This window comes from Magnusiomyces paraingens (genome assembly GCF_902498895.1).
Source record: "Magnusiomyces paraingens strain CBS 517.90 genome assembly, contig: contig2, whole genome shotgun sequence".
In the NCBI taxonomy this organism is placed as follows: Eukaryota; Fungi; Ascomycota; class Dipodascomycetes; order Dipodascales; family Dipodascaceae; genus Magnusiomyces; species Magnusiomyces paraingens.
Genome location: NW_022474068.1, coordinates 2,554,326 through 2,569,846, shown reverse-complemented (window position 1 = coordinate 2,569,846; position 15,521 = coordinate 2,554,326). Strand labels below are relative to the sequence as shown.

General features: G+C 35.7%; 5 protein-coding genes across 5 annotated transcripts; 4 read left to right on the top strand and 1 right to left on the bottom strand.

Annotated features, from left to right (window-relative positions):
* Window positions 1–1,411: 1,411 nt before the first annotated feature.
* SAPINGB_P002542 (uncharacterized protein) lies at window positions 1,412–4,138 on the top strand (the record flags this gene model as incomplete). The annotated part of the gene is made up of 1 exon (XM_031997260.1): window positions 1,412–4,138. One exon carries the CDS (start codon window positions 1,412–1,414, stop codon window positions 4,136–4,138), a length of 2,727 nt encoding a protein of 908 aa, XP_031853151.1.
* A 1,345-nt stretch (window positions 4,139–5,483) lies between these two features.
* On the top strand, window positions 5,484–7,949 carry SAPINGB_P002541 (uncharacterized protein; the record flags this gene model as incomplete). Its single annotated transcript, XM_031997259.1, has 1 exon — window positions 5,484–7,949. The coding sequence occupies one exon, from the start codon at window positions 5,484–5,486 to the stop codon at window positions 7,947–7,949; it is 2,466 nt and encodes an 821-aa protein (XP_031853150.1).
* Window positions 7,950–8,268: 319 nt separating this feature from the next.
* On the top strand, window positions 8,269–9,016 carry SAPINGB_P002540 (uncharacterized protein; the record flags this gene model as incomplete). The annotated part of the gene is made up of 2 exons (XM_031997258.1): window positions 8,269–8,574; window positions 8,633–9,016. The coding sequence occupies 2 exons, from the start codon at window positions 8,269–8,271 to the stop codon at window positions 9,014–9,016; spliced, it is 690 nt and encodes a 229-aa protein (XP_031853149.1).
* Window positions 9,017–9,097: 81 nt separating this feature from the next.
* Window positions 9,098–11,123, bottom strand: SAPINGB_P002539 (uncharacterized protein; the record flags this gene model as incomplete). The annotated part of the gene is made up of 2 exons (XM_031997257.1): window positions 9,098–10,861; window positions 10,911–11,123. The coding sequence occupies 2 exons, from the start codon at window positions 11,121–11,123 to the stop codon at window positions 9,098–9,100; spliced, it is 1,977 nt and encodes a 658-aa protein (XP_031853148.1).
* A 330-nt stretch (window positions 11,124–11,453) lies between these two features.
* SAPINGB_P002538 (uncharacterized protein) lies at window positions 11,454–14,878 on the top strand (the record flags this gene model as incomplete). Its single annotated transcript, XM_031997256.1, has 3 exons — window positions 11,454–11,522; window positions 11,586–11,683; window positions 11,740–14,878. The coding sequence occupies 3 exons, from the start codon at window positions 11,454–11,456 to the stop codon at window positions 14,876–14,878; spliced, it is 3,306 nt and encodes a 1,101-aa protein (XP_031853147.1).
* Window positions 14,879–15,521: the final 643 nt, after the last annotated feature.

Genomic DNA, 15,521 nt, shown 5'->3' with positions numbered 1-15,521 from the left:
AAATTTATTTTGATGTTGTACTACTTACTTGATATATCTATTTGCATTTATTTAACTTCATAACTACTACTAACCGGAAATAGAATTTTTAAAAAAAAAAAAGTCTTGAGAATGCAAGAATCCGATAATTATAATTATAATAATAATTAACTACCCCCCTTCTCCAGCATTTTTATTATATTATTGTAATTGCCTCCTTGCCACGAGCCCACCATAAAATAATTATGTTATGATAAGTGGTTAGGGTTATGTATTTTTCGTGACAACATAACAGGAACTTGAGAAATATATATCACTACCATTATTAGAATGGTCATACTGAGTTAAACTACTCAAGAAATCAAAATAAGTGATAAGGTAATATGGAATTTAATTATATACTTAAACTACTACCTTAATTTAATTCATTTGTATATCGTTTCAACTATAATTATACATATATATATATATATATATTAACTAACAAATACCTGAAATGAAACATATTCTTATCTTTTCTTTTTTTTTTATTTCTTTTTTCTTTTTTCTTTTTTCTTTTTTCTTTTTTCTTTTTTTTCAAAATAAAGTTGACGAAATATTTCTCGGATAATAATAATAATAATAATAATAATATGAGCCATTTAAATAATGCGATACTAATCACCGAACAATATTGAATTATTATATACATATTTCCAATTATTTGAAAAAACTGTATCACTTGTGCCCGTTAAAAATGCTTAATTAGTTTATATAAACTTTAATCTTTTTTAATTGGTGATGGTTGTTACTCTAACCTTTTTTTTTTTTTTTTAAAAAAAATTATTACATATAAATACTTTGCAAGCCTTTTATTTCAGCAACTCTTATATGACAAGCACAAGCACAAGCACAAACACAAACATAAAGACAAAGACAAAGACAAAATGTCTCTTAGTATTTTTAAAAACAGGGATAGAATCACTAGAATAAAGAAATCAGAACCGACATTATAAAATTAATATACATAATTCTTTTAAGAATGTTCTTGGGTAATACTTCCCATTTTTGTTAGGTATTATACTTTGGTGATAACCGTCATAATACTATCCATATAATCCATACAATCCATACAATCCATACATTAAACCTGATCTGGTTATTAATGTCTGCAGATATTTAATTAATTAACATATTTATATATATATATGGATAACTTCTTGGCTAGCATTTATATATACTCAATAAACGTAATATCATGTCACATATATTTCTATTACCATAGAACAGGATAAAATCCTATCAATTTTTTTTATTGCTATTAAATTTCTTTAACAGAAACATAAATCCTTCCATCTTTTTTTTTTTTATATACATCAATATCTTATGATTTCTTCTATTTCTTCTATTTCTTCTATTTCTTCTATTAATTCATTATATTCATTTTCTTTTAATGATATCCTCTATCCGTCTATTTAAACCATCTCTGTTATTCACTTTAAGAAAATCATCTTTCTTTGTGATTATAATCTTTATAGCATTTATTGCCATTTTAGCCAACTGGTTCCACCTTTCAAATTACTCACCGTTTGAAAATCTAAAAACTGCTACATCTTCAAACTGTGACTCCCTTCTTAAATACGGCCGGTATCTCAGTGATTCCAATGAAGACCCTTCTCAATGGCAACCTGACGGCTGTGTATTGAAAAAGTACAGCAAAAAAGATCTTAACAAATGCTTTAAACCAGGCGACGAAATCTATTTTATGGGTGACTCTACGGCCCGTCAAGTTTTTATGGGATTCATAACTCTTCTTTTTGAATCTCGAAACGCTGAAAAAAAGGCCCAACGTTCTTTAAAAGCTACCCATGAGGGAATCATTTTTAAGTTTGTTTGGGATATCTTCTTAAATAAAGAGGCTGCTCAATTTACTAGAAGTATAGCACAATCTGGCCTAAAATCTGAAATCAAACAAGCCGCTTTGGAAATTGCAATGAACAAATCTTCTACCTATCAACCAAAAACTTATGTTTATGCTACTATGGGACCTTGGCATGCTGCTACGCTGAAACCAGATGTATACCTAGCTAAATACGATTTTGAAATTACAAGATTTCTTTCTTATTTCGACAACCAAATTGACGGAGCTTTTGATAAAGTTTATTTTGCCCCACCATTTATTCCATTTTACGATAGACTTGCACCTTACAGAGCTGATTCCATGCTACCATATAAATATGGAAATATGACTACCATTTCCGACGAAAAGTTCCATTACTTGCGCACAGAAGATACTGTTCTTTCCACCAAAAACCCTATTAGGTATACTGGTGGAGTCCGTACAAAATCTCCCAATTCTACTGAGATTTCTTCATACTATGTCCCAGTTTTCCAGCAACTAGCAAGTGAATGGCAAATGTCCGCTTTTGATGATTTAGGGGTTCACTATGGAAATATGGGAAGTCTTATTCAAGCAAACATTCTTCTCAATCACATGTGCAATGACAAGATAGCTGAAGAGTCTTTGATTGAAGGAGGAACCTGCTGCGTGCCTTACATTGATCGAAAGGGGAATTTCACTTTTTTCGGCTTAATAACGAAAGCTTTAGTTGTCATCCCTGTGTTTTTACTTTCTTATGTTCTTTTTAGATCCTCAATCAAGACTTTAGAATACTCTGTTTTGGTTGTGGGGATTTTGTCTCCGGTGGCCATTTGGGCCCATATCTCCAACGAAACCCATCTCATCAACAAAAGTGACTTATATTTTTCCAAAACTGAATTTTGGGGTCTGCTACAGGTTTGGGGAATCAGTGTTTTATTGTCTGGTCTTTTTGCAAAACCCAATCCTTCCTCTGTGATTCTTGTCGAATGGCAAGGTCTCTGTGTTACTCTGTATCTCATTATACAGTACTCAGGTGTGACAACAATTCTTAATGTTTTTGATGGCGAGGTTTGTGCGCGCCTGCTGCTCTCTATATGGCTGTTGCTTCAGGTGTATGAGTTTACTCTTAGCTGCTTAACCCATCTCGATTCTACAAATTCTTTTTTAGGTCTTTATATTCGGCTCATCCCTACGACTTTTAAGGCTCTCGCTCGTGCTTTAGCTCTTCCTTTACTTTTGAATGCTAGTGTTACTGATATTTTCAGAGATTACCCACCAAATTCTCCAGCTCCTTCTTTTATCGATCCCGCAGCAAAACTAGTTTTTGGAATTATTTTTGTTTTTTTGCTTTTACCAGCTGTTTATTATCTAAGGGAAACCAAGGAAGAATATTTTCTTTTAAATAAAGCATTCACCATCATAGTCACACCAATTAGGGAAAAAGTATCATCTAGCCTTTTTGTTCAAAGAATTGGTTTCCAAACAGTTTTCATTTTAATTATTTCTTTAATTTTGCGAGGTATTAGCTGGTCTTTCCACCAAAATCAACCTTCCACTACATTTGGAAGAGCAATCAACGCCATTCTCGCGGATTATTGGATAGTTGTATTCGGCTTATGGATTCCTATAGCCCAGAAATCTCTCTTTGGTGAAGAAGAATTTACAATCACCTCCTTTTCTATTGTTTCGGCAATCGTTGCTTTAGTTGCGGCATTTACATATGTGCATTATTATATTTCATTTTATCTTCCCAGCAATCCTTACGATATTTCCCAGCCTCCTACTTATATCCAAAGTAATATTTCCGAGTATAATAGTGTCTTAGCACACCGTGGAGAAACATATGGAACTTTGACACACTTACTTTTAGTTTTAATTGTTTCATTCTCTTATTTAATTATTCGTTTGGGAATTGTTCAATTAACAACACAAAACAAAACCACTCGCTTTTTCTCCCCAGTTTTAGTCACTGCTGCTCACGCTGGGTATGAGCTACTGCTGTTATATCCTTATACACTCTTAGCGGTTGGAGGAACCGTGCGGCTTAATTATTTTCCTACAGGAATAGCACACGCATCACTCATCACTCGCTCTTTTGGGTTTGTTAGTGACGATTACAGTTTCCCATATCTTAGATGGAGATTTTTTGGCAAATTAAGCAAAGTCTTAGTCTTAGTGATATCAACCGGTGTGTTTTGGATAATTGCACAACTTAGTGCCAGTGTTTGGACCTTTTTCTGGCCTTCGGATAATCAACAAGAAGAAAACGAAGCTGCTGAAAAAGTTTTTGATGTTTAAAAAAAAAAAAATCGAGGTTCTTTTCAATTTTTGGTATAATATTACTATATTAGTTTGTATATTAGAATAAATGGTCATTTATTATAATAAATGAACAACATTGTATGATGTTGTTTATTTTTTTCTTGTTAAATTTTGGTACGGCAAGTTTTTAGGAAAAAGAAGTTGGAAGTGCAAAAAAAAAAAAGGATTATTAACCGAGTAGGCACAATGGCAATTTAGGTATATCGTGATCTCAAAAGATTTAGTGGATTAGTCATCTTAAAAGGTTTTAAACAATAAATCAATAAAATTATTTTTGCATTTTGCATAGAACTTTTAATCATGAAAAAAAAAAAAAAGACTGGTTTGTGAATAAGTTATTGGATGAGAAGAATGTGAGGGGGAAAAATATTCATTGAAAGTTTTTAAGTAGCAATAATTTCAACATATCATATCATAATAACTTGTTATATATATAAATATATATATATTAGGAGTTGATTTTTTTTAATGTTGTAAAAGTACTTTACATTCGATATTTAGGTTGATTTATGCAACAAAGTTTTACGATTGATAATAATAATAAATAATAATAATAATATATTTATATAAATATTATATTTTAGTAACTAAAGCTAAGTGTACTTGAAGAAAGGGATGATAAGCTCGAGTATATTTATATTTATATTTATATTTATATTTATATTTATATTTATATTTATATTTATATTTATATTTATATTTATATTTATATTTATATTTATATAACTAATTAGTTCGTCTTAAGTTTTAATATATTGTTAATTAAAAACATTTTTTTTATTTGATGATTTAGCCTCTTGTTCCTAAGTTTTAAAAATGCAATGATTTGAAATAATAGATGTTGGAAGTGTCGAGGGAATTACTTTATTTCAAAAAAAAATAAAATAAATAAAATAAATAAAAAAAAAAAATAAAAAAAATAAAAAAAATAAAAAAAATAAAAAAAATAAAAAAAATAAATAATATAAATAAAATAAATAATATAAATAAAATAAATAAAATAAATAAAATAAATAAATAAAATAAATAAAATAAATAAAAATAATAAGAATAATATATAATGAAAGACTTTTTTCAAAATATATATATATTTTTTTTTTTCGGAAGTTTCGACATTGGTGGGTTTCTTTTTCTATTGTATCATAATAAATATATTTCCATCAGTACTAAGTTCAACACGAATGCAAAGTAAATTATCATAGATAGTTACAAGTCTCGACATAATCAAAAAAAAAAAAAAAATAACATCAATAAAGGGGGAACATTTATTTTCCATCTGTTTTCCTTTCTTTAAACTAACATTCATTATACATCATTTAGAATGGAGCTAAGGCTTCATATTCTGTTTATACCGCTCATTGCGGTGATTGCAATCATATCCAACCTCATTCATTTAAACAGATACAGAGTTTCTCTGGAAAAAACACAGTCTACTCTAACAAACAACTGTGATACTGTGCTTAAATCTGGTCGGTATTTAAATGATGCCTCTTACATACCGAGCGGCTGGCAGCCAGATGGTTGCGTGTTAAAATTATACGAATCCTTTATTGCATCTAATTTGGGTGCATGTCTTCGACCAGGAGACGAAATCCTTATCGTTGGAGATTCAACAGCACGCCAAATCTACTGGGGTGTCACCAATACCTTGAGCGGGAATCTTATGGGGAAACCCCATATCAAAGAACACGCAAGATCGGTATACAACAAAGTCACTGCCACTTTGCTTTGGGATAGATATCTCAATGACACAGGCTTTGACACAATCGCTGATATTGCGGCCTTCGGACTGAAGGCAAATTCAAAAGCAAAAGCTAAAAAGCTTAACAAAAACGCTTCATATTCTCCAAAAACTTATTTAATATTGACCAGTGGACTTTGGTATGTTCAATATAATGTCTCTGGTTATCAAGAGCAAATGGAGAAAGTTTTAGAAATAATTGACAAGGCACAGCTAGATTCTTTTGAACGAGTATACCTTGCACCGCCAATGGTTCCACATTTTAATGTATTAGATGACAAGCACACCCCACAAATGACAACCACCAAAATTGCCGAAATTTCTGATATCTCACACAAACTTTTTGACTACGATCCAAAGAAAAAAACTGGTGGTGTGCGGTACCGAACCCTTCCTGGTCATACAAACGAAATCTCAGCATACTATGTACCAGTGTTTAACGATCTTTCCTCCGAAAACCATCCATGGCAACGCGATAAATCTGGTTTACATTTCGAAGAACCAGGGTTCACTTTAGAATCATACATAATGATGAACCACATGTGTAATGCCAAAATCTCTGAATTTCAGCAACACATATCCGGAGGCGTAACATGCTGCATTGATTACAACCAATCTTTACAAAAACAACCAGTTTGGAAAAATCTCCTTTTAGCTGCGTTGGCTTTTGGTTTTCTATTGGCCTGCTATCCTGTAAATTTTGTAGCACTTGCATTTACAGTTATCGGGCTTATAGCAGGCTATGCAAACTTAACCAACCAAACCCATCTGGTCAGCAAAATTGGTATCCAATACAGCCCTCTTGGGTTCGTTGTACTGTTACATCTATGGGCCATTTTTACAATTGTTTCTGCAATCTATGGACCTTCTCACAGTCATGTCAGCATTGATAGACTTTTTGTAAGAGAATGGCAGGGAATTTGTGCTTCTCTTTTGATAATCTTCCGATATATGGGTTACGATTTGCTTCCCAAAAATATGGCAGGAGAAGTTTTTGTTAAGGTCCTTCTTGCCACCTGGGTGGTACTCGAGGTTTACTTGTATTCACTTGATTTTCATGAATCCGAAAAGAATTATAAAAGTTTTAGAGAGCATTGGGCCCAAGCTGTGGCACGAGCACTGGTGCTTCCTCTTCTGTTGGGAGCTGCAGGCATTTCAAAAATCTACGAAGGTGCTATACCGGGGACATTTACCTATGTGCTTTTACCAGTCACTTTGGTGTTTTGGTACACTTTTATTTATCTGGCAAACGCTTTAATACTCATGTCAAAAAACCTAGAATCAATTTCTCATTGGAACCACAATCTTTTCGAAATATTTTCCACCATCTTTATGGCAATATCTTTGCATTTCTTTTTAGAAATGGGAATTATTCGTTTTGAAACTCTTTCCGATGACTTAGATTTGCTTTTAAAAAATTATTGGATAGTGCTAGCTTCTGTTTTAATACCACGAGTGCGGGATGTGAAAATTCCTGCTGTTAAAAAAATACCAGCTATTATGTATTTGAGTGCTGCTTTTGGCTTATTAGCCTGTATCAATATGGTGCTTTTTAATTTTTATTTTGATCTCCCTGGCTATCCTTCCGAAATAACTTTCCGTTATTCTTTCCCCTCTATTTTTGATAAAAATCTTTTTGGGTTACGCCAAACCTCCTATGGTACAATAATACATCAATTTGTTGTTGTCAGTGTAGGATTATGCTATGGCTTAGTACGCTATTGGCTATTATGTTACACTGATTTCAAATTTAGTTTGTGGGCTTCTAAATCAGCCGACTTTACTTATGAAGCTCTAGAACTTCATCCATATGCGTTTTTAGCAGTTAGTGGGTCTGTCCTCCTAGAGTATGTGCCCACAGGCTCTACAACGGCAACCCAAGGGCTGAAAGTTTTACAGCCATTGGTGACAGATTGGAACTTTCCATATTTTTGGTGGGGATTTTTTGAAAAAATTCGAAAATGTGTGGCTTTTGGAATTGCTGGAGGAATGCTTTTAGTATTGTCTTGGATAAGCGCTGAGGTGTTGAGGAAAAGGAAGGTTTAAAAATAAATATATTTATACATAAACGAACAGAATGCTTCATATAAAAATAAACAAAATTGTCATTTCTTTTAATTATATATTTTTATTATTTTGTAAAGACAAAAGTTAAGCTAATGCTGATATTGTAAATGTTGAAAGGTTAAGTAGAAATTGATTAACACTGCTGTTAAGATATTAAAGCCGTATTGTCTACACCCATTTTAGAACGATGAAACCCTAACCTTCAAAAGTTTTTTTTTTGTCCAGATTTTTTTTTTATTTTTTCGTATCCAAACCTTGTTTCAAGGCCTATTCATCAAGATCTATATTTCTCTTTTCAATGGCTCCTACAAATATCTGGATTGCTGCTTCAGACGGAAACGTGGACTACGTCCGTGAGCTTATATCAAGTGGAGCACACACTCCTAACGATAAAGACCCAAACGGATATACACCTCTTCATGCGGCTACATCATATGGTCATACAGATCTGTTGCGATACTTGTTAAATAATGGTGGTGATATTTCCATAGCCGATAATGATGGAGATACTTTGTTGCACATTGTGGAAGATCTCAAGACGGCGCAAATGCTTGTAGAAGAGTTCAACGCTGATTGGAAGGCGAAGAATGAAGAGGGTCAGACAGTATGTATAACAAATATAATGGAAGTCTACAATAACCATCTGCTAACAACTCTTGTAGCCTCTTACAAAACTCGAAGATGAGGAAGAATTCCCAGAACTTATCGCATATTTCAGATCTCTTGCTGGAAGTACAATTGTTCCTGTTTCTGATTCTGCCGAGGCTTCTACATCTGCTACTCCTGCCTCTTCGCTAATAGACACACTTTTCTGCAACCCTAACGTCCAACTTTCTTATGAAAACATGCCTGATGATGAATCTACTGGAAAGCCACTGCTATCCGAAGAACAGTTCAAGGAAGTTGAGACTATCATCAACGGTGAAAATGCTGAGGAAGAACTTACAAAGTATTTGACAAAAATTGTCGGTAACAGCATACGCGGCCAAGAATCTCCAGAAACTTCAACTGAGTCTGGCCGTGAAAAGAAACAAAAAACATTATAGAAAAAATAAATAAAATTAATGACACCCTTTTTATTATCATTGTTATAACTATTTACAAAAAAAGATTTATTTATTCTTAAATTAACTTGGCTTTGCTAAGAAAGACTGATATGCTTCTTGAGGAATTTGAACATTACCAATAGATCGCATCACTTTCTTGCCTTCCTTTTGTTTCTTGAGAAGCTTTTGGCGGCGACTGATATCTGAAGCATGCAGCTTAGCAAGTACATCCTTGCGCTTTGCTTTGATGGTTTCGCGGGCAATAATCTTATTTCCAGTCTTTGCCTGGATCACAATTTCGAAAAGTTGACTCTTACTTAAATACTCTTTAAATCGCTTAACCCAATCTCGACCCTTGATTTCCACTTGCGATCGGTGCAGAACTTGCGCCAGCGCATCCACGCTCCGCCCGTTCACCACAAGCTCCATTTTAACAATAGCTGATGGTAAATATCCCGCATCTTCATAGTCCAAAGATCCGTAGCCTTTAGTAAGACCTTTAAGTTTACCAAAAAAGTCGTCAACGAGCTGGCTCATAGGCAAAAGATATTTTAGTAGTGCTTGACGATTTGACAAGTATTGAATGTTAACCTGCTCACCACGGTTATCTTCACATAACTTAATGACAGTCCCCACATATTCTTCGGGAACAGAAATAAGTGCTTCCACATAAGGTTCCTGAAGGCTGGCAACTTTCTGTGACAATGCACCGCTATCAGGGAAATTGTCAGGGTTAGAAACGATGGTCTCTGTTCCATCTTTCCACAAAACCTTGAAGGGCACAGTAGGTGCAGTAATAATAATATTGGCACCATATTCTTTCTCCAGTCGTTCTCTAAAAACTGAAGCATGAAGAGTTCCAAGAAATCCTAAACGCCAGCCTTGACCCAATGCACTTGATGTTTCTTTCTGGAGAGTTACACTTCTGTCATTCAAACACAGTTGACGAAGTGACTCATCTAATGACTTAAAATCGACACCATCGGCTGGGAAAGCGCCCACAAATACCATTGGTTTTTGCTCTTCAAATCCTGGAAGCGGTTCAACTATTTGATCCATATGCATAAATGTATCACCAATATGAGCATCTGTAGAATCTTTCATTCCAGGTACAATGTATCCGACCTGTCCGGCTCGCAAACCAGCCGGTGTCGTAAGCCTATCTGGGTACATGATTCCAACGTCTTTAACTTCATACTTTAGCTTAGTATGAGCTGAAATAATCTTTTGTCCTTTTTTAACACTGCCATCAACAACGTATACTAAGAGAACAACACCGACATAACTATCAAACCATGAATCAACAAGAAGGCATCGAAGAGGAGAATCAATATGGACTTTAGGAGAGGGTATATTTTCGATAACTGCTGGTAAAACTTGTTCGACATTTTGGCCTGTTTTAGCGGAAATGCACACCGCTTCTTCTGCATCTAACTCAAACGTTTCTTCAATCTGTTCTTTTGCTCGAGGAATATTTGCATGATCCAAATCAATTTTATTAATCACAGGAACCAACTTCAACCCTAAACTATATGCGAGATAAAAGTTGGCCACAGTTTGTGCCTGGATTCCTTGACTTGCATCTACAACTAGCAAGGCACCACCACACGAAGCATAACTGCGTGAGACTTCTGCTCGGAAATCAACGTGTCCAGGAGTATCCACAAGATGCAAAAGATAATCTTGGCCTTTATATTTGTACAGCATAGTACATGTTTGTGCTTTGACAGTGATACCGCGCTCTCGTTCCACATCTAATTTGTCGAGAACTTGCTTGTTTTCGCCTGGTGTAATTACACCTGTCAGTTCTAACAAACGATCAGAAAGAGTTGATTTTCCATGGTCCTACATCGTGTTAAAGCTTGTTTCCATAAATTCACTCGTTCTTACATACCACATGGGCGACAATGGAAAAGTTTCGGTAATTTTCAATGGGAATAGCTGCGATTCGGTCTTGTAATTCTTTAGAAGCTACACGAGTTTCCGTTTTTGCTCCTGGTTTCGGTTTCAGCTTAGCTGTAGCTGTAGAATTATTTCGGACACAAACCCCTAGCCAAGGTGCCCTGGCGAATGAGCGAAAAGCTCTACTCGCGACTACCGTTGTCATTTGATTTTTTAATAGATTTGTAAAAAATTGGTTAACTCTCAGACAAAAAAAAAAGGTTTAGAGGTTTTTTTAGGACTGGGGATGTTACACAAACCTTTGTAACATCATTACGTAACAAATTATGCTATCAGTTGCTCAGTCTAGATTTTAAAAAAAATCTCCAGATTTTTTTTTTATTCCTCCTGTCAAAAGATACATCGCCTGCTTTTTTTTTTTTTACAATCAACCATTTAAACCCTCCCAAACTTCTTACTTTATCGTTTAAATTGCCACGTTCAGTCTCAATAAACACAGAATCAAATACATCTGTTTTGTTCAAACTATGTAACAATGGGCCTCGTAGAAGAAATCCTTCCGATCTCTTCTCCTGATTCCGACGGCGTCCCCGTATTCAAGCCCGTAAGTTATTTTCATTCACGCGCCCTTTAGCCCCATCTGCTGACCATTAATAAATTACAATAGACTTGGGATCAGTTTAAGGACTTCCCAACTTTTATTCAAAAAGTCAATCACTATGGAATGACTCATGGTATAATAAAGGTGATCCCTCCTCAGGAATGGTAAGTTGTACTGTAACAGGCTCCTCTCTGTATTCCTCGTATATTAACTTAATTAGGCTTGATCGCTTTGATTCTATGAAGAACGAGTCTCTGGTTTCTTCTATTCGAATTAAAAATCCCATTATTCAGCACGTTTCTGGCGTTTCCGGTGCATTTCGACTACAGAATGTAGAAAAGCAACGTACCTATACTTTGGCCGAGTGGCACAGTTTGTGCGAACGCTCAGAGCACCAGCCGCCCGCCCCTCGCGGCTCTCGCCGTAGCAGCAAGGCATCACCAGAAATAAGCAACAACAAACTTACCGACTACGATGATTCACTCTTCACAACCGAACGATGTTCTGAACTTGAAAAGGCCTACTGGAAAACTATCACCTATAACTCGCCTTTGTACGGTGCTGATATGCTGGGCTCACTTTTTACAGACGATTTTGAAAATTGGAATGTTGCTAATCTTGACAACCTTCTCAACACACTTCCTGAAGATATTCCGGGTGTAAATACCGCCTATTTATACTTTGGCATGTGGAAGAGTACTTTTGCCTGGCACTTGGAGGACATGGATCTTTACAGCATCAACTACATACATTTTGGTGCGCCAAAGCAATGGTATAGCATAGCGCAAAAGGATCGCGATAAATTTTACGATATTATGACGGAAGTTTGGCCTGAAGAGTACAAGGCATGCCGCGAGTTTTTGCGACATAAGACATTTAATGCATCTCCCTCGTTTTTAAAGCACCATGGAATCAAGGTCAATAAGCTTGTACACTATCAAAATGAGTTTGTCGTTACATTTCCTTATGGATACCATGCAGGATTTAATTTTGGATATAACTGTGCGGAAAGCGTTAACTTTGCTTTTGACTCATGGATTGAGGTTGGACTTAAAGCAGAGCAATGCCGGTGTATTTCCGATTCAGTAGGCATTAATGTCGCACAACTTATTGCTTCCCAAATGGAAGAAGAAGAAGATGATGATGATGATGGGGAAGAAGAAGATGATGATGAGTATCAACATCTTCCTAATATCGTTATGAATACCCCTGAGTCGCCTATTAATAATATACCTACCCCTCCACACAATGAATCATGTGAGAATAAAAAATCAGAGTGCGTGCTGTGCCCAAACTCTGGACCATTTGCTCTTATTCATTCAAAAGACAAGGCAATCTCTGCACATAGAGTATGTGCTTTATATATTCCTGAAACTTACTCTGAGTTTGATGGTGATGACCCTGAAGAGTATCTTGCTGGTGTACAAGATATTCCTGAGGAGCGCTGGCGCCTTCGATGCACGTACTGCACTCAAACTAAGGTACGCAACGGAATAACTTTTAGTGCTGATGGAAGCAGTTTTTGTGGTTCAGGTACAAACAAATCTTTCTTGAGCCCTACCGGTTCGGGTGCTTGTGTGCAGTGCGCTCATCCCACTTGCAACCGTGCTTTCCATCCAACATGTGTTGATGTTTCTGGATCTGAGGTGGCGCCATTTGTTACAAAAGTTTCTAATGGAAATGGCTTTACTGAATTGGCTGGGCTCAAATTTTTTTGTCGTTTCCACAGAGATAAAAGGACTGCCTGGGAAGATGCTACAGAATCTTTTCAAACTGATGAGCCAGAAGCAGCTGAGAGCTATAAAAAGCCATGGGAGCATCCCATCTCTGAGTATGCACGTCTTGCTATGGACTGGGCAAGTTCACTTCTTCCTGGAGACATTGTGCAACTTAAGAGTCGTGTTGAATCACGGGCTATATCTTCAGTTTTTGGTGCAGTTGTTCAAGAAAATAACTTTTCAGAAGAATCAGTTTTGGTTGTGATTTCTGATACTCGGTTGAATTCAACAGATGATTTTCATCCAGATACAGTGGAAGTTCGTTGGTGTGATTTACTCTGTCCTTATCCTCGTTTGCTCTTTGGTGAAGCAGGGGAGATGGAGTACATTTCCCGCAAAGTGAAACGCCGGCGAATGATCAAAGGTCTTGGAGAGACTTTGAAAAAACGAGGTCGAAAATCTAAAGAAGACAAAATGGGCCCCCCACTTCAACAGGCACCTTTAAGCACAACTCTGTCAACACCAACATCAAAGTCAACAACCATAGTACCAATTCTACCATCTATTAAGGAAACAACGCCACCGACCACGCCTTTAGTCAAAGACGCCTCGTTGAAATTTTCAAAGTCTGAAGCTGCAGTGTCACCGACTTTACAGTTTAGCTCTATTAAAACATTTCAAGGATTACCAGCAAAACTTTTGGTTGAACCATCAGAAAAGCCTATTGCAAATCATCCAACAGTAACTTCTCCAAATGATCCTGAGGTACCTTCATCCAAGAATTTAGTAGAACCTACAATGAACCCGTTGGTAAAGCCATCAGTAAAACCCGCTGTAGAGCTTTCAGAGGTTTCAACTCGACAATCAATGCCTTTACCTTCAATACAACCACAAGCATCTTTACCGCAAGCCTCTCAAGAAGAAACTTATTATTCTTATCCACCAGCCTTAGACCCTAAATACATTTCTGTGGAACCTCAGTTTATTGAACGTGTTAATCCATCTGGATATCCGTTTTATACTCAACCACACCCTCCACACTTACCTATGCAGCTGTCCCAAACACTAGCTGCTCCTCAGCTACCTTCTCAACCTACACAAATTCCCCAACAAATTCCTCCCCAATTTCACCAATCGCTGGTTTCAGAGCCCAATAACTCACATGGCTCTATTGTCCAGCAAAATCTATACTCAGGCAGGATTATTGGGTCAGTATCTGGTTATACACCACAGCCTCTCCATACTATTCCACACCAACACCAACACCAACACCAACACCAACACCAACAACAACAACAACAACAACAACAACAAAAATCACCACTACAACAGCTATCTCTATCACAACACACACCACTGCAATCGTCACCAACCTATCCCCAAACATCCCAGGTTGTGTATTCTCAGCAGTTCGCTCAATATCACACCCCGCAGCAGCAAGTCCCTCAACATCAACCCATTCAACCACACCACCCTCCAATACATCCACAACCACCAGGCTATATGTCTGCGCAGTTTTATCACCAACCTCCGGCTTCCATTCCTCTTCCACCAATACAGCCCCAGTATACTGAACAGTACGCAACCCGCAATTATCCTTCAGGACCAGCACCTTCAGGACATATTTATACACCTTTATAATGAACACTGATGAACCATAAATCTTAATAATTAAGCTAATTAATAATAATGATAATGATATTAATACTTGTAACAAAAAAAAAAAAAAAAAGAGGGGGTCAAAGCTTGCCTTTCACAGATGAGTTTCAGAGTTTTAGAAAAAGGCAAACCAATTGTCCTTGAGTTTAAAATGATGTACTGTAGAATATTTTTATTAGCCAGTTCGAAATATACTTTTACACCACTTGAGTTGAATATATTAAGTATGGCTTTATTTAAAGCATAAAACCTAATATCTTGTGAGAAGAAATTTGTTTACGCATGTGTTTATTCTGTCGATCCTTAAAAAAAACATTTATTTATTTTTTTTTATTCTTTGAAAGAAGCTCTATTATGGCTGGAGTTTCCATATAATCGAGAAATCTTTTTAAAGAATTATTTTTCTTGACGTTGAAAGAACAGTTTGTTGATTAAAACTTTTTTAATCCTTAGAAGGTCTTTCTAAAAAATTGTTTTATTGGAGTTAAAAAAAAAAGTAGAAGGTTAGTAACTTTAAGAAACCTAAAGAAAGATTCTCTTTCAAAAGCATTTTTATTAACATTAAAAAAGTAAATAATTAATTTTTTCTAAACATTGAGAAAATTATATTTTTCTATACTATTTA